At 40.9% G+C, this 23,029-nt stretch overlaps 1 protein-coding gene across 2 annotated transcripts in view; it reads left to right on the top strand.

Moving 5' to 3' along the window:
• The window catches only part of LOC105250310 (calponin homology domain-containing protein DDB_G0272472), a 76,382-nt gene that overhangs the window by 25,033 nt on the left and 28,320 nt on the right, over positions 1–23,029 (top strand). For both annotated transcript variants that reach the window (XM_011256328.3, XM_011256327.2), the window contains exons 3-4: positions 4,066–4,141; positions 17,791–17,883. In XM_011256328.3, coding sequence (XP_011254630.1) covers positions 4,066–4,141; positions 17,791–17,883 — 169 coding nt within the window. The remainder of the gene's footprint in view (positions 1–4,065; positions 4,142–17,790; positions 17,884–23,029) is intronic.

Raw genomic sequence — 23,029 nt, 5'->3', positions numbered from 1 at the left:
TGACCTTCGGTCGCACCTCCGGCTTGCGTAAGATGTGCATAAGATTGCGAAACGGACACGCCGTAGCTTACGCGCGCCAAAAATTGGACCGGTTCGACACGTTGCTTTTCCTCGGTGCTAACGGTATATCGGCTGCTATCGCTTCCACCTCCTACAGGTCGTTCCAGGTGAATACGCGCAACTTCCTTGTCTCTCTCTCTCTGCATTTTTATTTTCCCCGCGATATTACGCGGATAGTTTTCCTTCCTCTTTACCTCTAACGATACAAGTTTGCCGACACGATTTCTCTCCCCTCGTATGAAATGCAAATGTATAAATTGTGAATGACGGGAGAATAGAATAGTATTCTCGCGTTGGCAAAACGAACAGCGAATGGTTGCGCTGATCTCGGCTACGTAATAAAAATGTATAGAACGTGATTAAAATGGTGATGAAAAGAAGGAACGTCATAATTTGGATAATTTTCCCTAAATCCATAACGCGTTTATTTATAAAACAACTCGATGTTAAAATAACATATATAATAACGTATATTGGCGAATCGTTGCGGTTGAGAGACCCTGCGACCATTTTCATTCTCTCGAGTAGAGAGGCGAGTTGCATTTTTGTACGTTCGCTGCGGCAGTTAGGCTCTTTTCCCCGTTTAACGGTAACCGCGGTGAATTACGACCGCAGGATTCGCTCCTTGGAGAGAATCCTCGGACAAGACCGTCCACCGGTAAATCCTCGCTCAGGAGGTCAGCGGGTCGTTTGGCGAATCTTTTCCCACATCTCTTTCTCGCTTCTCCTTGAACAGAGACGGAACGGTTATTAAGCTGGGAATCATTTTGATCGCGTTTACGATTATTTCCACGATCGATTAATATTTCCTTTGTTTTACGTCGCACGACTAATTAATCGAGCAGGCTTTTCGCCTTTTGCAAGTTTTACGAAAAGTACTAAAGTTTCTTTTCCTCCTAGTTGATATAAATTGAAAATGATAGAAAATATGTATATTTCCTTTCTTAAAGAAAAATAACGACTCGAGGAATATAAAGGAAAAAGCGAATATGAGAATGCGACGATAATTCCCCACGTGCGAAACATTGATTGTAATAAGCGAGTATAGGAGTGGCCGTCGACAATAAGACGAGGAATCCGCACGCGGATCGACGCACACATAGAGGCGAAATTCATGCAACGTTATCCCGTTAGCCGACATTCATCGGCTTCGACATCATCTCCGGATTCCCTCGTCTCGCTCCTCTCTTTCCTCTTGTCCTCTCTCGGAGAAATGGCCGTTCGCCAATAAGAGATGTCGGAGAGAATGGGCTCCGTCCATTTCGCTCGTGCTAGACTGTAACGGAACCGAATCGAACGGAATCGGCCGACTAAATTTGCCGCGGTCTTATCGATCATGGGACGCCATGGGCCTTGGTAAATGGTCCGCGCGCGACGACACTTTTTCCTCCCTTTTCCTCCCTTTTCCTCCCTTTTCCTCCCTTTTATAAATGTCGGGAAAACAAATCGGTCCGATTTATGGCGCGTGCGCTACGCCTCGTCTCGCGAGGGACTGACGGAATAATGAAAAGGTAATGAAAAAGTTGGTCCTCGCGACGCAAAATTCTCTCGGTCGCTCTTTCGAAACGTGTGGGAATTGAAAAAAAGAGAGCCCCGCTCGAGAAAATGACGGCAAATTCCAGCGTCCAATCGCGTTGCGTAATGCATCGTCGAGTCCTGGCACGCGCGACTTAATGGGCACGACCGACGTGTGTATCTGCGTACGTGTTGTACGCGCGCATACCGCTACGAGATATTTCATCTCGCAGCGGAGCGGAGAGGAGAGGAGAGGAGACGGTCGATTCTCTATCGTTCGTTCACCCCGTATACATTCCTCGACGACAACGACGTTTTTGCCCCGCAGCTGTCTGTCAAACTTACATAAGAATGTATCGGTTTATACGCCACGATCGCTGCTCCCCTTCCCTTTCTTCGACAAAGGTGCTCACAAATTTTCCTTCGCGTAACATTATCAGAGTTTACATTTACAAGAGGAGGCTTGTGGCTACTTACTTATCCACGAGTCTCTTTTTTCAAAAGATGCGTAGAATTAATTAATAACGTCTCTTAAGAGATTCAAGGATGACAAACCTTGTAGGGTGACGAGAAAAGATACTTTAGGCATTGTTATCGAAGCTATTTTTATCGCAGAAATTTGTTCCGCATTTTAAAATCTACAATTTGTAAAATCTACAATTTGTAGAAACCGCTTCTCCCTCCGTCAAGAGATTTGGGCTGAAATATTTTTCAGAAATTATTTAAATATCTGTAAAAATGTTGCGAAATTTGCGGACGATATAAAGGAGCGCAATTATTTTTTGCAAATTGAAGGATAATTCTCGAGATTATTTCGCTTTAAATTTCGTACGCAATTAGAGAGATTAAGCGTATATACATTCAGATGTATAAATTAAACACTGAACATTACATGCGTACATGTGTAAATACCGGTCGGGCTACGGTGAATCGATTTTACGAGTTGTTGATGAAGTCGCGGATTGAAAAACGCTGGCTCTCGCGTAATGACGTGGATTTTCCGGATACGAATAAAAGGATGCGAAAATATAATTGACGCGCTATCGAATCAACGGTGTTATCGTTACCTTGCCACCCACCCACCCACACGCACGCGCGCGCGCGCGCGCGCGCACGCACGCACGCACGCACACGCGACGGCCTCTACTCTCCTTACACTCGACTTTCCTCTTCTCGCCCGGGGGCGATACGGAAGGCCGGGGGTGAGCCGAGTTTAATTTAGCCGTCACGCTCTTACCGGGATCGATACATCGTAACCGCATCAACAGAGTTACGCCTCGTGAGTGCCACGAGGCTTAACTTGGACGAGCGACGCGATGCGACGCACCGAAAGGAAAGGAAACCCCAAACCAGATTTCACTTCCGGAACGACGCCGTCGAGACGTCGAAGCAATATGGCGGAAGCTACCTTGAAGGAAGCAAGGTTGGAGCGATCCGTGTTTTTTTTTTCTTGCGGGAAAATAACAAAATATCAAGGTTGACTCTCACCCGAGATTACGAAATTTACATTCTTGGAAAGTCGCGCTACGAGTTTTCTTTAATTAAGACACGCGAGGAGTTTGCAAACACTTGAAACTTTACGCTGATTTTACCATCGAATCGAGTCGAAGCTAAAGTTTTCAGCTTGTAGCAATTTTTCGAAAATGTAGGGAAAAATCTTGACTCAAAGTCAGTCAAAATTTTCAAACCTTTTACATCTTCGAGATTTATCAGCGGAATATCAATTGCCAGATTATATATACAAGAGCGGACGAATGCAAAGATACGAGCAAAGAGAATTTTAATTTTTACATCTTGCATTCCCCTTTTATCCCTATTCCAAACTCCGCTAGCCAAGTTTCGTCAACGTGCGGGATGCCTAAAGTTTGATAGGCAATTTATGCTATCGCGCTACCAGTTGTCTACTGCTAAACAATTTCTCTATTCACTATATCGTAATCAAAAGTCCATTATAACTTCTCTCTATCGATAAAGCGTATCGATTTTATTAAAAATATAATTACCGTCGCAGAGAGTTCTGCCATCAATTTATGCTGCTACGTCACGTATCTAGTTTACAATAAAATAAAAGATATTTTTTTTCTCGGAAACACATGTACGGGCATATTTTATATATTTGATCGCGTCGGCAAACGGATTCTTTTTCCCGGACAGATTTGTAATTTAATATACATTCTCAAATTGAATAAACTTAACTTTTATTACACCGACTAAATTTTTCCAACACACTACATAACATACTCGTCTTTTTCGATTCAACTGTGCTATTTAAACAGATAATACGTTATGCATTTCTTTAAGGCATTAATTTTATCGCCCGATATATTTTTGCTACAAGAATTTCAATGATTTATTAAGTCGTTTGCCCGCAACTTTTGTATCGGCAAGGCGCGCATCGTGTTTAACGCTTCTTTCAAGAAATGAGAAATTGTTTGTCGCTCTTCATCTTTAGGATATATTCGAGTGAAATATCTTTCTCTATTTTTCTAGAACATTTTGGACAAGTTCAACCCTGGCGCCAGGCAGCTGATTAACGCAGGCAAGGCGTATCTGAAGGCCCTTCACGGTGAGTGAATTAAATCGAGCGCGACCGAAAAGAGAGGTTGAAACGAGGCGGGGTGGAAAGAAGCACGAGAAACGGGGACAAACTCGCCGTTAGTCCCTTGGGAGTCCTCTCGTAGGATCGAATTGCCAACTTGTGTTAGCGTTGCAAGCTTCTACCCCGCTACCGATTGATTTACCTCGTACGTAGATATTGGAGATTTAATAATATACTCAAGGTCTCTCTGTAAAGGATAAACACACATTTCTAATCTTCCATATCTTTCGAGTCGACATTTCATTCAAGAATTACCTTAAAGATATACGAGTATATCATTGTTGAATTGACGAAAATAGTTGGTATCTCGTCGTAAGAAATCTTGCTCAATTAAAATTCCATCGATGAAAAGCTTTCGAGCTTGATTTCGTTGCGCGCTGTACATTTCTCGAGAAAAGACTCGAGGTGCGAAAGATAGAAAGTGGAATATCCCAGGGACTCCTCCGTATCCCACTTTCTATATTTCGCATCCTGGGCCTTTCGTGGCCGGGTCGGATCGGTCACTCCTCCGGGGATTAACCCGCTGACCCTGAAACGAACGTTGGTGCGTCGTTGGTCGTCGATGTGGGTCGCGCGTGCCACTCGCGCGGGATATCCATCCTCCCCTTTTCCCCGTGCGACGTGTTCTTGTCGCAGGTAAATCATTTTGCCGTGAGAAACTAGAAATGTCGATTCGCGCGACAGCCTTAGCGTAAAAGGCTCGAGCTTTGCGTAAAAGGAGAAGCAACTCTTAAAGACGTTAAAGACACGCAACTAGGAGGTACTATATAATTGGTATAATTAGTAGTGTTTTTTCTCAACCACCGATAAAATTTTGCAATTAAAATGTTAACTGACGGAATCGCAGAGTGCTCGAGAATATTCCGCGCGGGTCTCGTTGAAAATTTGTTTAAGGAGAGCGCCCGGGAAAATAATACTCTCTCCCTGCGGCGGAAAGTAGTTTGCGTAACGGCACAGTCGACCTTACATTAAAAGTGACTTAAAAGTTTGCCGCCGACCTTTGATATAACAGTATTAGCGTGTCGAGAGAGATGCTCCCGCGGAGGACGGGGAGACACGTCACTTCCGGCGGATGGAAATCGATCGGGTATTCTAGCGCGACCCCGTGTATATAAAATTGCGATATATATATATATATATATATATATATATATATATATATATATATAAATTCATTTTCCTCTTCATTCTCCTCGGATTTTAATTTTTGCAATTTTCCAAACTTGGCCCCTCTTCCAAACTGTGTATCGTCGTTTAAAACTATTCCGCGACGCACGGTCGTTTCTTGCCTCTTGGAATATCCTGGAAAAGTTTTACTTTGGAATAACCGAGAATAAGAGATAAATTATGTTATTGCTATCCGATGGGGCAGGTTTCGGAGATGGCAAAACTTGGGGAAAAACAAATAAACGTCCGCGAAAGAGGAGTGCACTGTCGCGTCGGCGATAAGATTTCGCCCCTGAAGAAGAGGTAGACGCGACGAGCGACGAGCGACGAGCGACGAGCGACTCGACGCCGCTGGCGGCAACTTTGCGCGGTTCGTTTGATGAAAAAGTTGGAACAAACAGAGAACCGCGATAATTTCTTCGACGACGGTGCAAACTTTTTTATCTCGACGCGATTATGGTTGCGAAAGACTCGAGGGCAAGGAAGAAGCGGGCTGGGGTGGCCGCCAGAATCGCACAAAGGACGCTGCAAAGGACTTCCTTAACGAGTTGCCGCGCCGGGAATGAAAGCTAATTCGATTAGGAATTAATTTTTGACGAGACAAAGGAGAGATTTCTTCGAATGGCGAACGGGAAAGGAAGGGGCTGAGGGAAAAGGCTGGCAACTAGAGCGAAACCGAAGGCTCTTCTTTGAACGAACGAATCGCATTCGATTCTCTCCCGGGGAGACGCGGACAGATTTTTAATTCTCCGTTACATTAATGGGGGAGAGGGGGTTTCTGTTCGATCCATCATTCATCTTTTCAACGATTTTTAATTGTATTTTCGAGAGAATGATAATTGTTTCGAAAAATATATTTCCCGATACATTTTCCAACATTGTTGAATAAAAATATCTACAAGTAATGTAATTGATAAATGTAATGTTTAAAAATTGCCCGATATAATTTTACCAAGTCCCAAGAGGAATTATCAATTTTTCAAAGTGTCCAGTACTTTTAACAATTAACATGTTTCTTCGATATTTTTTCTTTCGCATTTTTTTCAAATTTGTTTCCATTTTAAAAACGTGGACCACCAAGTTGTGGCAGAGCACTATCAAAATGCGATTCGTTGGCTTAATTCGCGTAATTAATTTGTTCCACCGGAAGAAACTCCACCGATTGTCGAACTTGCATCCAGTCCCACTCTCTCGCTGTATTATTGCGCTCGTATCAGGAGCCGAGGACTCTGCGACAATTTATATAACGAGTCGTTGAGGCACTTTGAGGACTCCGCTCAAAATCCCGCAGCAACTCGGTCCTTGCTTCCTTCCTTCCTTCCTTCCTTCCTTCCTTCCTTGTCCTCTTCCCGCTTTCTCCGATTCCCCCCGCGTCATCCCTTTGCTTCCTAAGGACGCCACTTAAATACCAAGAGTTCCGCATTTCCAGTCGATTGAAGAATGCACGGAGCGTTCTTTAGAATATCATTCTCCCTCTCCTTCCCTTTTAAGAAGCGCATTAAGGAGCGCTATGAGACGAATGGAATTTTAGAATGCTGTCGTTTAAATAACTCCTGTGTATTTTAATAATAATAGGAACAATAGTAACATTGCTAATTTCATAATAACAACAATATTGCTAATAATATTGTTAACAATGATAACAATAATAATAATAATAATAACAGTAATGATGATGATGATGATAAAATATATACATGTAATTACAGATGTAACATTAAAATTATACGCGCAACCAAATCACGTAACAACGTATATAAATACGGTATTATTATTCGTAATAACCGTTACTTGCAATTAGATTCGTTCGAGGCTCTTTTTTCCTCGCGGCGGGCAAGGATCGCGGAGAATCCGCGACTCGCCGCGAATGTTATTTGAAAAGTTTTCTCGTTAAATAGCGCAAAAATGCGCGCAGAGACGTCGTTGAATATGGACAGGGAGGAGGATGACAGCGATCTCGGGGAGCAAGGAGGGACGAACGGGGATGAACGTCCGCACGGTACGGACAATGACGAGCGAGCGAGTACCGACTGATTTTAATTATGGAATCTGGTGCAGGTGAAACGCTCAATTTTCCCGCCGGCGTATCTCTCTCTCTCTCTCTCTCTCTTTTTCCACGCTCCCTCCCCGCTCCAGATTCGGCCCCGTGGGTTCCTGCAATTTCAATTTCGCGCCATCTCTTTACCTTTCGCCCCCTCCCTCTCTTTCCCGGCCGGTGTCGCTCTTTAATATCGATTTCCTCTCGAAGGGTCGAAAATATCGCGAGTATCGAGTTACGCGCGCCCTGTCAAACCTCATCGTTTGTTTCGCGCTTTGGGATCCGCCATTAGGGCCGACGAGGATGCGACGTGTTCGTCATCCGTGCTCGTATACGAGTATAATAAACGACGGTAATGCAGTCCGACGGCGAAATATTGAAATCGCTTCGATCGCAAAGCGAGAAGAAATATTATTCGGTATTAATCAAGGCGGGTTTCTCCCACATCGTTTCATTACAGATACTTCATCGCGATTTTCACTCGCGTTACCGTCTCTTGTATCGCTTTGGCACAGTTATTCTTTTAATTGGTAGGTAAATTATCAGACTTGACCGCCGCATTGAATTTATCGCGACTTTCACGACCGTCATTCGAGTTTGTAATTTCGCGAGAAAATTTCTCGAGATTCTTGTCGAAAGAATTTTCTCTTTACTACGAGAAATGTTACACTGTCTCTGAAATGTTACATCTCTCTCTCTCTCGCGCGCGCGCGCGCGGAAAACTAACACTATACGGCTTTAATTAATAATGTTAATTTTTCTTGGCAGAGATATTTGTCGAGGCAAAAAAACCTGATAAAAATCTGATTTAACTCTTTCAAGTTTCCAAGAGATGGAGAAAATTCTAATTTAAAAAATCGGTATTTCTAGGGCACTCTGTGTACACGCTTCAATATCGCGTATTTAACGACGCCAGGCACGATGTATAAAATCTAACGGTTAATGTATTCCGTTCGCGTTCTCTCGCGTAACTGCAGTTTGCGCTACGGCGAAAATCTCACCGCGCGGAAAAAGCGGCGGAAGTTATTTTCCCGAATATTACGCGATCGAGGGAGAGGAGGGGGACGCGTTGCGTGAAAATGACTTCGCTTTGCATAAAAAACGTTCGGCCCCGCCGACGCGCGTAACGCGCATAAATAAAGCGTGTAATAAACGCGAGGGAGATGAATTATGCGCGGGAGATAAAGAGCGCGCGGTCCCGCGCGCAAAACTGACACGGCAAGATGAGCCGGTGAAGTTTGGCGAGGCGAGCGAGATATATGCACGCGTATCCGCGTCAAAAGTGACGCGCGCGGCCTTATCGCGCGCGAAAACTCGGCTTTTGATAAGCGAAAAATGGCGCGGCGCGCGATCATTTCAGCGAGTCGTCGTAATCAAGCGGGGGAGAAAATGTCTCTTGTACATAAATTGACGTGTCGTGTCTGAAAATTGTTTATCGCTACGTTTGGCCGAAATTCCCGATGACTCGATGACTTGGTCGCGAAATTATCGCGCGATCGGGAGAGAGAAGGATGCGTATGTACTCGACGGATGCGTAATTCCGCTTTTAACGATAAGTGGATTTGGATGTTGGTCGAATTACGATAACGATCGCGATCGCGATCGCTCGGGCGCGGGCGCGCGCGCGCGCGCGCGCGCGCGGGCGAGACGAGGTAAATGGAACTTCCGCTCGAGCATCACCTGGAATTCGCCGGCATCACCCCCGTTAATAGCGAATACCTTACGTATCCGCGTCGGAGCGGACACCTGCATACCGGGTGTATTAATGGAACCGTGCGTCACGCAGTTCCGGATCGATCGCGCTCGGCTAATCGCGGCGTGCCGCGTCGCTAATTAACCCCGGACCTAGGACGTGTCGTCGCGGCAAGTCCGGCCGGTCCCCTTCCCCCCGAACGTGTTTGGAATTCGATTTCATTTTCACAGCGCGACGGCGAATAATGGCAACTAATGGAGCTAATATTCATTTCTATCGCCCGCGCGCCCGGGCTGAGTTTTCTCCCTCGAAAATATTAACGGTCGATATATATTTGCGGTGGGATGAAACATTTTTCCTCGCTTTATTAATCGCGAGAGATTTTATCCATTTTGATAAATAATCCACATTTCCCGATTAGTTGGAGACGTGGAGAGAAAAATCAAAAAATGAAAAGAAATATAAATTGCTACTAAAAAATTAAGTGCATGAATCTGCTTAAAAATAGATGCGAGGTTTAGCCAAATAGTTGTGTGTGTGTGTGTATTATAAATTTTTAATAGACGACGCATCACGCAATTTCTCTCAATTTACGCACCCGTATAGTACAACGCTTTTATGATTTATTTCTCTTATATAATTTATTACATGTATTTGGATGATGCAAATATTCTTATAGCGGCAATGGTATGCCGCCTCGATCGCTTTGACAGCGCTTTGACAAACGATAAACATGTAGATAGTCTATATCACCACACGATCAACCGTTCTTTACACATTTGGTCTTATACATTTAATAAATTACAGCAAAAGTCATCGGCACTCGATTCCGATTCGACGCGAATCGTCGACTGTTGGAGGAACGAGATTTCGATCCCGCGGTTCATTCTTGCGAGCGAAAAGAAATCGCGAAAGACCTCGACGCGCGCGGTCCTCTTTGCGATCGGATCCTCCCTAATATCCCTTTAAATGGATTCCCTTTAATCCAATTTGCCGGCTGAGCGATATTAATGGATCGGAATAGCTCGCGTTCGCGAGGCGGAGAGTAATCCTTAAATATTATCCTTTGCGATATCGCGCGCATTCTTTCACCTTGTTTCTCTTGCCTCATTTTCCTTTTCAGCCTTGTACTCCCAAGGTTCTTTCATCACTTTTTTTTCACGTAAAATTCTTCCTTTCCCGCACAATATTTCAAATTTATTAGCAACCGTGCGCAAACGAAGATGCGAATTTGCAGTACAGGTTTTTTACACATATTTTGTCTCTCTAATATATCGATCGTTTAATTTTATTAACCGTCAAATTCCGATTTTTTCAATCTTTGCCCGCACCGTGATTACACGTGTCGATTAATAACTCATTAATAACGACGATTCGAATCTCCCCTTGATACGTCGCGAACAAAACGCGGCCGAGACGGCTGGTAATTCTTTTCTCATTTTCGGAGTCGTTTCGCGCTCCCCTTCTCGAGTATCGGGATGTCCGCTCGTTGTTGAAAAATGTACGACGACAAAGACGGGCGTGAATAAATGCAACCTACCCCTCATTATTCGCGCGTTTGCTCCGCGTTGCTCGATGAATCCACCTCCCTGACAATGCCGCAATCGGCAAAGTTTACAATAATATTGTTACGCCAACATCTGCATACACCCCATAAATCATTCTCGATTCTTTCCTCATTTCGAAGCGCGGCATACACCGATCTGCTCGACGATGAAACTTCAATTTTTCTGTATAAAAGCGTTTCAAATACATATTCCTTTAAAATACAAATGTATATAAAAGATACATACGGGAAATGTAATCTTGCGTAATGAGAATTTTCTCTCGTTTTAGTTTTTGAATTTTTAATATGTATTTTTATGATTCCTTCTCGTCTCTTTTCCCAACATTTTCTCGAAAGTAACGTCGTAAAAAGTAAATAAAAGTACGTAATTGTTGGATATTATTTGTCAAGTATTATACGAGTATACAGAGGGTTGGCTACAACAACATGTTGTACCCTCGCTCCAAGATTAGACGTGATAAATTTCAAGTCGGTTACTCCCGTTGTCAAAAATTGGTTTAAAGTCACACATTTTATTTGTGAAATTTGTCGAGATGCGAGAGAGAATTCAGCGCTCCGTGCTGTCGGAAAAGACGGCCGACGTTGTCCGCGAGAGCGTGAAAACAAATAGCGGACAAGCAAGAGGGAAGAGGAGTGACCCTCTCATCCATTTCCAAGTTGTTTTATTCCTTTATTATTCCGCTGCATCCTCGTGGGAATCTCACGGGAGGATCTCTCCGGGAGCCGGAGCGAGACGCAAAAAGGTAAAGGGTGGTCACGCCTTCTGGAAATTCCAGAAGAAAGATGGAAATATGAGACAACAGGATGGCGGTCGAGGAGAAGGGAAACTCGAGAAGAACGAGGGAGAACGGGGGCTGGAGGGAGGGTAAAGATGAGGGTTGCGCGCGTTGAAGTACACGCGGGCAGAGGGGAGGTTGAAACGTAAACTTTATTCTGGACAGTGCAACCCCACGCGGGGCGATTCGATTATTTTTGCTCGGCCTCGACGAGACGCTTCCGGGCAACCTCCCTGCTACCTCCGTCCTTTTTACCCTCTTGTCGCTCCCCCCTCGCTCGCCCCTCGTCTTGGTTGCGGCAGACGCTTCTAATTTCATTATTCCCTCTCGAAGGACCGTCCCGCCTTTTTCTCACCCCCGCGGTTTATTCCCGCGCAAAGCATTTTCGCTCCGCAACCGGTATTCTCTCTCTCTCTCTCTCTCTCTCTCTCTCTCTCTCTCCCTCGATGTATCGGTGAAAAAGAGAAAGAAAAAAGGAGAAACGTGTATTTGTTGTTGCGCAATTAAACTTTGAAAAAATGGCCGATTTGTCGTTTCGATTTCGTTCGTGACATTATTTTATTTGTAATATACGATATATACTTTGTAATCCGTATATTATCGTGTATTTTTTAATCGAACGCGAGGGTCTTTGATTAAAAATTGCCGGCAAAGCCCGGAGGAAGGGCCGCAAAAAGCCGCCATTCGCTAAATTTACCCGCTCGCTCGACGCAGAGATATTTAACAAATTTTTGCGCCGCGTTTTTCGCGCAATCTCGCCGGCGGAATTCCGCGTCGCGGCGCTACTTTTTTACCCTCGGGGGTCGATGTATGCGCGAAAAGGGCAGATGGCGGTCGTTGTATAACCCGCCCTTTCTCCTTTCTCCATTTTCGTTGCCGAAAACTGCAATTTCCCGAGGCAGGAAGGAATGCGATTAAGCGTTGATGGCTTCCTAAATGCAAACAACTCCGGAAACCCATAATCACCGGAGACAATCTCTCTCCTCCTCTTTCGTTCCTCCGTCGTTCTGGCGACACGGCAAGGGCGCTGTTTTACAAGCCAGGAATGGAAATTGAAAGGGGTGGGTGGGTCGATTAGCCGGCGCCTCTTAATTCACGATTATCGCCCGCCGTGCGGTATTCGCTTCCGGAATGCAAAATGGCCAAGTCGCCTGGCCTGGCATTTACGTTCCTTTTTATTAGTTCTCTAGTCGTTTTAAACTCTTGTCGCGTGTTTGAGCGCCCGCAATTACGCGGATTACATTTCTATTTCATGTATTCTTCAAAGTTACTCCCGTTTGAAAACTATTTTCTTTATTTATCCGTATTCATCGTCTGTATTCCTGAATGCCCCACAATTTTTTCCTCCATACCCTTGACGCAAAATTATTTGGCAATAACTATTTGGCATCTGATACATAAACGACCGCTCCAACTTGCGCGTTATCGCGCACGATATATCGCACGATATTCAAACGCGCTCGTTCGAAGCAGCCAAATAGCTCGGATAGCTCGGAATTTGGATGCCGCTACGGACATGCTTTTTCCCCTCTCCCTCCCGTCACATGCCGCTGCATTTTCTGACGTGGCGGGAGCATTTTCTGACGATGCGAGAGCAATATTAAAACTACCCCTCGAAATACCGTCCCGAGGGGTGAAAACACATTAACGCCACTCGCTAAGAATGCTCGTTATTCTTAAGGGAGGGTGCGAATGACGAGAAAATGTTTCTAAATGTGTTTGTACAATTATTTTGTACACTTATTTTTTATATATATTTTGTGTACGCTGTACAAAGGCGGTCCGAGAAAAGTACAGGCGTGTTGCGTCTGTCGGGATCATTATGCGTGTATGCGATTGTATGCACGGGCTTACGTGCGGGGAAGGGAGTATTAAACGTTATCCTTTCACTGCTCAGAGCGACAACAAGCGTTGACAAGCGTTGACAAGCGAATAAAGTTAAGAAAAGACGTGAATCGGATTCATCGTTACATGGAGGAATATTTCTAATCCGGGCGAATGTTTTATACCTAGAAAAGTAATATATATCTTTTATTTTACATCATCTATTTATTTATTATATTTACTTGCATACGAGTATTTTTAGTGATTCCCTTTTTAAAAACAAGAGATTATTTTATTCCAATATTTTTTAATATCTATTTTCGAGCGAAAAATACATTTCTAAGCGATGAAATACAATTTGCGACAGCAAAATATTTCTGAAAATTATTACGTAAAGCAACAACGGAAACGCGTTTTATTCCAATTTGATGATTCTTTGGAATTTTCGTTGAGAAAGTGACTTTATACACCTATATTTTGCTTCTTCTTACATGTATCCAACTTTGACAAAAAATAAATGGAAAAAATAAGAATCAACGTCTCTTTCTCCAAGTTTTTGTAGTAAGGAGAGATTCCGTCCGATGGATGAAAAAGAAATAAGGGAATTGCTAAAGTCAGGACCGTGGATTCATTTATAATCGTCGATAGCTCGTCGTGAAAACTGTCGGCCAAGTAATAGGAAAAGTTGCAGCCAAAATGGCTAGCAAAGTTTTCCATTAATCTACATTAATGCCGCGCAGAATCTTGGTACAGACGCTTATTCGCGCCTGTTGCGTTTAGCGAAAGCAGCCCAAGGGCCCTGGTAAACACCCTCATAAGCAATTAAGCCGCTTAGAGAGAAACTCCGTCGTTAATTTATTATCTCTGTCCCTTCTAAGCAAGCCCACGAGCACGCTGATAAACGATGCGCCGAGCTAAGAAGTCGTCTTTCAAAGCGCCCCTTAATTACGCTTTAAGCAGTTTGGAGTTTCTCTCACTCCTCGAGTATCGTTTGAACAATGCTTCGGGAAAATTTAGAATAATTTCAAAGATGTAATCCAGGTGGCTTTTTTCCTTTTTTTCAGCACGGAAAGAGAGAATCGATTCATTCTCATTTATAGAAAGCTTAATTTTCATATTTTTTTTATCTCGAAATGCTTATTCCTTTTTCAATCACAATAATTCTCATCAAATTATTCTCTTTTATATTTTTGCAATCATTGAAATTAACGCAATAATTTTATATTCAACGATTATCGGAGATTATTTTTTAATTTCTTTTAAAAATATATATTTCGATTATACGACTTTTCTTCATCTTATTATATCCGTGTTACATATCGTGGATATTTTTCACGCAATCTCTCGAAACGGCAAACAAGTGCAAGGTCCAAAGCCTCAAATATTCGATACTGTTCATATCCTTAGATATGGAAATGTCTTGAATTCTCATCTCGCGGAAGCAGCATAGAGAGAACCTTCGCCCTTCGAACTCGATATACCTGTGAATATCGATATCGAGATGTCTTCCAGAGTCGAGGAACGTTGCGATGAAGGGTTGATACAGGACAGTTCAAAGTTTGCCGATAGTAGGGGAAGACGAGGGATGACCAGCGGACAATGGGGTGCGTCGCCGATGACGAACCCGGCCCGTTTCCCCCCGGCTCTCGGGGATTGCTGGAACAGCCGCAAACAAGGGGGATGAGCGAGTCAGCGTTTCCACCATCGACCCCGCCACCCTGCTTCTCTGGCTTATGTCCCAAACGATTTACGCATTCCCGTGCGACGAGGGGGCGCGAAGCGCTGAATATTTCTGTTTACAATTATACCAGGTTGTTTCGCGACTCGGCGTTTTAATAATGCGCCACTACTACTTGCTTGCTTAAAGCTCGCTTATTCACGCGAAAAGTTTAAAAAAACAAAACCCCTTGTAAAATGAAGATAAAATTGTACACACACCATTTATAGAAATGTAATGTATACTTGTGCGTGTGTGTAAACAAGAATATAACGATAGAAATTATGTATAAGATCAAAATATAATATGAAAAGACTAGCCAACAATAAGCCTACGAATAGAAGATATTTGAAAATTTGCAAGTCGACTTGCATTTTTATATTTTTTTCGCAAATCTTTCTTTCCAAATCAACAAAATTAATATGTTAAAAGAAATTGATGATGAAAGAGCTCTCTCGTTCAAAAGAAATTCCAATAACAAAAATAAATAAGGAATGAAACGATTTTATAAATAACGATTTTTGTGAAATTTTTTGCGCCAAGTCTCGTTTTTTCGATCTATACAAGAGTTTATTTGCAAAACATTGAAAAGAAAAAAAGGAAACTGAAAATAATTGACAATAATTGAAATTGGCAACGTGGACAATTATGGTCAAATTTACCGCGCAGTTGAATTTCCTCGCAGACTTTGTTTCATAATAAAAAGTAAAAAGGAGAAACGGTTATACAAGAAAAATCGCATTTTTCCGTTTTTTTTCTTTTTTTTTTTTAGCTCACGTGTGTCTCGCCGCAGGCTGCGACGAAACATACGCGAAAAATGGCGGCGACAGCTGTCGACGTGCGAGTTTCGATGCCGTTACAAAATTCTCGTATCGTAAAACTCGAATATATATTATATATATATATATATATATATATATATATATATATATATATATATGTATATGTATGAGGCGCGGCGTCCTCGCAGCGAAATTATTACTACAAATGTGAAAGCGGGCAAATCTCGTTATTATCATTTTTACAACGATAATGATAATGGATACAGCAATGCTAATGTACATATATAAATAATAAATGCAGCGTATAATGGTGAATAATAAATGCAGTGTACACACTACGGGAAATATAATAAATAAGAGAACGACACGGCGTTGTTTATCTGTGAAATATAAATAGCAAGTTTCTTTTATGATTGTTTATAATTTGAAAACTATATTAAAGTGATACTTTTACGAGAGAATAAATCAATTTGGTTAAAATAATAGTTGGCTTTTAAATAAAAAAATTCTCATAATATTATATAATACACGTATACTTGGAAATGAAAAAATTCCAATTATTATTAAAGAAAAGACAAGTCAAATGGGTCGACATTAAGTGGTAGACCACTGGTAAAAAACAGCGTATGATATTATTTTTTTAAGCAACATTTTCCTCGCCGCACAAAGAATGGCGTGTTTAGTAGCATGAAACAATAAATAAGAACCTCTCTCTGGAAACGAGCACTGTGTCTGAGGTCGAAGCAGGACGACAGAGCGGGGAGAGAAAAAGGAAGAGAAGGTGGAACGAGTTTCAAGAGTGCCATAATTTACGCTCCACTCGTTTTCGTGTATATATCTAACATGTACGAATGAAGCATAAATTCACTCTATACCTTCATCCCTTATATTTGCGATCCATCGTCGGGAGGGAATTTAACGTTTAGCCGCGCATCTCGGCAAATTTCCCGTTGCGGCAACTACAATTGAAGACAACAGACGTCTTTTCCCGAAACAAAATCCACATTACGAGGAAAAATGATTAACGCTTTTCGAATTAAATCAATCAGAGTTTAATTAATTAATCTGAGTTTTCTCAATTTTTTTTGAGGGTTTTTTTTATTACAAAGGGTTTCTTGTAAACAAAGCGTGTCGAAAATGCGTGGTGCGTAAGAAGGAAAATTTTTGATGAAAGAGAATTCAAATTGCAAGTACTTTAATTGTTAAAAAAAAAATTTCGAAATGTACATTGTAATGCGCTTTGGGAATAAATAAAATTCGTTTTTAAAAAAGATACGCGAGCACGATTCGACTTTCCGATAATGAGAGGAGAGGGAAAAGGAATGAAGAAAAAGACATGGAGAAAAAATGCGCTCCTCTTCCTCTCCCAAGATGTAGTACGTACGGCACTTTGTTCGATCAGCTTCCCCTCTTGTCCACGTTTTCTCTCTCTCTCTCTCTCTCTCTCTCTTCTTTTTTTCTCGTTCTTCGAGTCTGTTGCGCACGAGCCTGCTATTTATGAGGGATTTGGCCGCGGGGATGGAACACACAATTTCCACCGATATACCGCCATTTCTCTCCCTCCTACTTTCCATCACTAGTCTTCCCTGCCGTTTCTTTCCCGGATCGTTCCAATTTTTCTGCTCCATAACGCCTAACGAGAGTCGATTTGAGAAGGAATCGTTTCTTCCCTGATAACCGCGAGTAGCGCGTTTGGCTTTTTTTATTTTATCAGCCTGATTGAAAGTGAATCTCGTCCATGTCGAATATAGATAGAAGAAGAAACGCATTTTTTAATTCTTGGAAACTCGTGTCTCCTACAAACATTACTTTGCTCGCGTACAAATTGAAACAATTTTTGAAAAAGGATTCAAATTTTAAAAAAGATTATTAGTTTTTCTTGCAACAAAGTATTGCATTAATATTAATGACTCTAAAGATAGATTTTTATACTTATCTACGGTCAATATACTTATATAATAAATATAATAAATTTATATATAATTATATATAAATATATTAATAATAATAAAAATGAATTAACAGTTTGTTTGTTTGTTTCTTCCTTTTTAGGAGCTGCGGCGGCGTCGCGAGTTTACGTTGACGCTTTGTCTCGATTAGCTCGTCAAGCTCAGCTGGGAACATGGGGCGGTTCCAAGGATGTAGGTAAGTCAAAAATTAATCATTTCGAATCGAAAAGCCTGAAATAAAACTTGCTTTTCAATTTACTCGATTGACAAGAATTGAAAAGAAAGGGACGGAAAAGTGACACATCAATGAAGGAATGTGCATTTATCTACGCTACAAGTTTCTACAAAGTTTAGTATTCATGAATAAAAGTTGGATTTAAGAAATAGTACACACACATGTTTAAAAATATCTAAAAAACAATAGATTTTCTGTAGTAAGCTTCACAGAGAGAAATTTAATATTTTTCATCAATTATTTTTATTTATTTATTTATTACTATATGTAACCCATATAGTAAGTGACTATAATTATGTCACAAATCCAATATTATAATTATAGTTATAATTCAAGGGAAAAACATGTTACACTTTTTTATCCGCATATGATTGGGTATTATATATTTTCTTCGATTCACATTTTGTCGCGAAACAAAGCGTAAATAAAGCAGTTTCTGCTCTTTCGAGAGTCCAAGTTTGCATCGGAACGGGATGAGCTTTTCCGAGGCTTCCAAAGCCAATAAAGCGCGTTTAACCGTCGCTAAGCTCCAAAAGCCCCCGTTTCTTCTCTTTCCTTCTCCTTTCTCTCCGGTTCTAGATGCCGACGAACGAAAGTTGCTAACAAGATCATTGCAGCGTGATAAGTGTACGTATTAAGTCCGGGTCGGTGACCCGCGAGCGAAGCTTGCGAGTTTGGGAACCTTTTCAAGCAGGCTAAGACACGGTCTTAGGAAACCTTCCAAGTGCCAGCGACCGTGCGAATCTTTTATTTGTTCTCGAGAGTGGTGGGCGGAATCCGATCAGCCGAGATAACGATCCTCGATCGGGATCTCGCAGCTTCTGTGGATCGATTTGTCTTTCGATTTGCCTTGACGAAACGATGCCTCGTATATGCAAGTGCAAGAAAATCTCTTGTAAGAAAATTGGATAGAATTATATAGCAATTATGCTCGAGATATTTTCTGCTTCATCTCTCGACTCGAATCAAATTGAAGTTGATCCGCGCAACAATTTTTAAGCGTACCAACCGCGATTACTTTGATTTTCAATCCACGCGTCATTCGCCCAAGATGATTTTCGGCGGAATAATTTATATAGCAAATTGTATCGCGCGATGATAATGCGATGTTAACGCGTTTGTACGGCGAGAGGAGAGAGAGAGCGAGACGGACGGAGGAAGGGGGAAGGGGGCAATCGCCCGTCGTCCCGAAACGGAACATTCAATTAATCGAATTAATAAATTCGAGTTATTTGTGTGATCCTGCGCATGGAAATATGCGCGTGTGAGAGGATGCCGCATCGTTGTTTCCGGCATAATTAATTAGCGCGTTTCGAATTAGCTATTTTATTTTACAAATAATGCCCGTTTCGGATGTGGAAATGTTGTTTATCGCGTTTGCACCCTCTGTTGTAATTTGTTATGTTATGTAATCGTTCGTGCTTCAGCCGTGCCGTTCCTTTTCTTTTCGAATCTCTCTTTTCCCTTTATTCGATGATTCGATGATTTTGCGTGCAATCGATTATTGTCGATCTTTCTGCTATCAGTGATACATGTTTACATTCTCATATCAATTAAAAGCAAGTATAAGCAAAAATAATACAGACAATGATGTAGGATAACAATTAGATATAGATGATGCATAGATAATAATTATTTAGTTAACAATACACTTGTCTATGTCTGTTATTAATTATACAGATTAATTATATAATATAGTTGTATAATATACAATATAATAGTTATATATATAATATAGTTACAGCTAACGCAAAGAATATAAATCTTAAAATGCAACATGTATAATTTCAGATAAAAATACTAGCGATATATATGTACGGGGAGCTATAATATCAATAATTATTTCAAAAATGAAATGTCGCGCTTAAAATCACGACGCATACGTCTGTTAATAATTGACATAAAATTTACAATAATTAATGTCCACGCGTATCAATGTAATTTACATAGGACAGTCTATCAAGGTTGTCTACCAGTCTATCAAGTATATACATCGTGTATATCTGCAGGTGCAGTAATTTAGTTTTGCATCATTTATGAACAATTTACATCCAGCAGAAATAAGAATCTTATAAATGTCTAATCTCGCGTTAATTATTATGAAAAATTAAAAAATGTGCGGTTAAATTTATAACGAATAAATCTATATTATATTAAATTTTACATGCATGATGCAATTTAAGGATTTTGTTTCTAAAACAGTAAAACATATCCTTAGAATGTAGTGGAAAATTGGATACACGTTGCTCGATACACGTTGAAATACACGTATTATTAGTTTTACGCTGAACCAATATACAAAATTGAAAACAGATTAAATAGAAAGAAAGTGAGATGGTTGTTTCTTTTTTGGCATTCCGCGGCGCAAAATCGTAAATTAAAATTCTGGAGTGTATAAACGCGCGCGCGCTATAAACGCAATAATACAACGAATGTAAATTACAACGCGCGTTTCCATGAAACGAGAAAGAAGAGCGGCGGGCCAAAATCCGCCCCTAAACTCCGCTTATATCCAGCCTGTGTGAAAAAGAAAGAGACGGAGAAGGAGAGAAGGTATACACGCATAATTACGTTAAATTATGGACATTCAAATTATCGGCATCTCGTGTAATTTGTTGAATTTTGCACGCTCTTTACAGCAGCGTTTTCCGATTACGTTACATATAATGAACACATTTAACAAATTGAAAATTTTAACTGTACTTTTCTCCTCTATACATTTTGATTTGTATTACAATTCACAGATACATTTTTTGGCCGTTGCATAGACCGATGCATAAAGAATATCGATGAAATGAAAAGAATTGCTCTCTCTCCCCCCCCCCCGCCCCCTCCCTCGACCGATGTCAATTATATGTGTATAGCTCTCAGTCTATTCCACTTCGGATAGGTATACCCGACTTTGCTTTACGCTCATCATCATTCGCTTTCCGCGCGCCGGTTCTATCGAGGTCCGCTCTCCTGCAACTTTAATTCCGCGCCGGAAGTCTTCGCTTTCTCCGAGAGAGCACCGCTAAGGAGTGCTCCGCAAATAGAGAATTGAACAAACATCTCATTTTCTCATCTTCTTTACACGTCTCGAGTCGTATAATGTCGTTTCGTAACAAAAGTGTCTCTGTTTTCGAGTTTTTTAAGTAAAAAAGTACATTTAGATGAGATAAATTTATCGGAATATATATAATATTGCATGCTGTAATTATATTCGAATGATGATGTAATGGAAAATGAAAATACGCTAATAGAAAAGCAGTCTATTACCGGATATAAAAGTAGTTTATAAAAATTACATAATCTAATTTAATTTGTATACACGTTTAAAGTTTCAACTATACTGCAATCTCTCTTGCACCAAGAGAGTGTTGTTTTTTAGAGTGTTGTTTAAAATTTGAAGTGTAAAGAGTAAGAGAGTCGTAGTAATTTTAAGTTACATCTCTGATATGAAAATGAAAGATATTTTTTAGTATAATACGTCGTTTTTTTCTCGCGCAACTACAAAAACCTTTATTCGCATAAGCGGAGGAAAGTCGACCTTTACGCGATTACATCGATGGAAATCGTGCAGGAAGAAATCTGTTTTCGTTATCTTGTCCCCCCTCTCTCTTTACCAACTTACCATTCAGTCGCGAGGGAGAGCCGCGAAAATTCGTAGCTTACGATGTTAGCGCAGGGCGAAATGAAAATGCGACAGCGAAATTGCCAATATCGTCACCCCGGATTTTCCTCGCTCCGCTCCTTTCTCCCGTCTCCTTTCCACGATGAAAAGAGATCGAAGGGATTCCGCTCGATCCTTTCCTTCTTGCCGGCAAATTCACCGGAATTGGCGACAACGAGCGGAACAGAAATTTCCAGATGTACTTGTACCACTGTACTATATAGGTTATATATATGCACTTGGGCTATTTCTTATATTATACTTTGATAACGCGCCCAGAGGTTCGATTTCTTCAATCGGTTTATTAATTTTATATATTTTTTATTTTATATTTTATTATCGTATCAAATTACGTTTATAAAATGCACGAAATTAAATTTTAAACTTTTTTTATTAAATTAACATTTCATTACATTCAAATTAAATTATATATTTAAAAAGAAATTAATAATATACAACGAAGAGCGAGATGAATATTGAAGGTAATTTAAAAAGTGGCATTTTTTTTTTAATTACACGCATTTAACGTTACAATTCCTTTTAGATGGAGCGTTTTCGCTTCTTTCAAGAAAATTCTTCTCGCTTTTAACAATAGATAAATTTTGCTCGAGACTGTGTTACTCTTCGTGTTTTATTTTTTCCTTCCGACCGCAATATAATCCGTCGGCCCTCGTGTATAATCAGGGTCTCGTAGCGCGACTCGGCGTATGGTCAGCCGCGGCTGGCAGTGGACGTGCCACGTGTCGGTCGGACAAAGCGCGAGGATGAGGAAATACAAAGGGGAAACGGATAGATACACGGGCATATATTGCAGCATCGTTTCGTGAAAAAGCGAGAAAGATAAATTAATGAAAATTAGTCTACTATAATTGTTTAAAAAACAGTATTATTTAACAACGAGAGCAAATTTCTTTTACAAGTGCGTATGTTATGGATTAAAATCGGATTAAAATTATCTAAATTATTTAATACAATAATACGACCAAGAGTATACGAGAAGGAAGAAGTGAAATGATTTCGACTTTTTTATACCCTCGACAAGCTTGGATTTTCGTCAACGGGATCATAATTGTTTGCGATTTGCGACCGCTTCTTTCTTACCGCGACTCGTTACGCATTCCATATGCTTATTTGTGTTGTAATTTTATATTAAAGAGAGAGAGAGAGAGAGAGACGAGACTGAAACGTTTGTAGTTAATTGAAGTACGAAATATATAATTGATTTTATTGCCTTTAGTTATCTGCATTATTAAGCGCATTTGGCTCTTTTTTAATTGCGATTTACGTAAAGCTGTATATAAAATCAATGCAATCCGCGTTTAATTCGTAGGAAATTATTTTTATCGGACAAGGTGCGTCGAAAAAAGAAAAAGTTTCCATTTGAGAAATTACTAATTATTTATACTTGTACCCAAACGTGTTAATAATTTGTATAACGAGTAATCCATGCAGCGC

The sequence above is a fragment of the Camponotus floridanus genome, unplaced genomic scaffold (assembly GCF_003227725.1).
Source record: "Camponotus floridanus strain SB8 unplaced genomic scaffold, Cflo_v7.5 scaffold272, whole genome shotgun sequence".
Classification (NCBI taxonomy): domain Eukaryota; kingdom Metazoa; phylum Arthropoda; class Insecta; order Hymenoptera; family Formicidae; genus Camponotus; species Camponotus floridanus.
The sequence above is the reverse complement of the archived record's forward strand: the minus strand, read 5'-3'. Positions and strand labels throughout refer to the sequence as shown.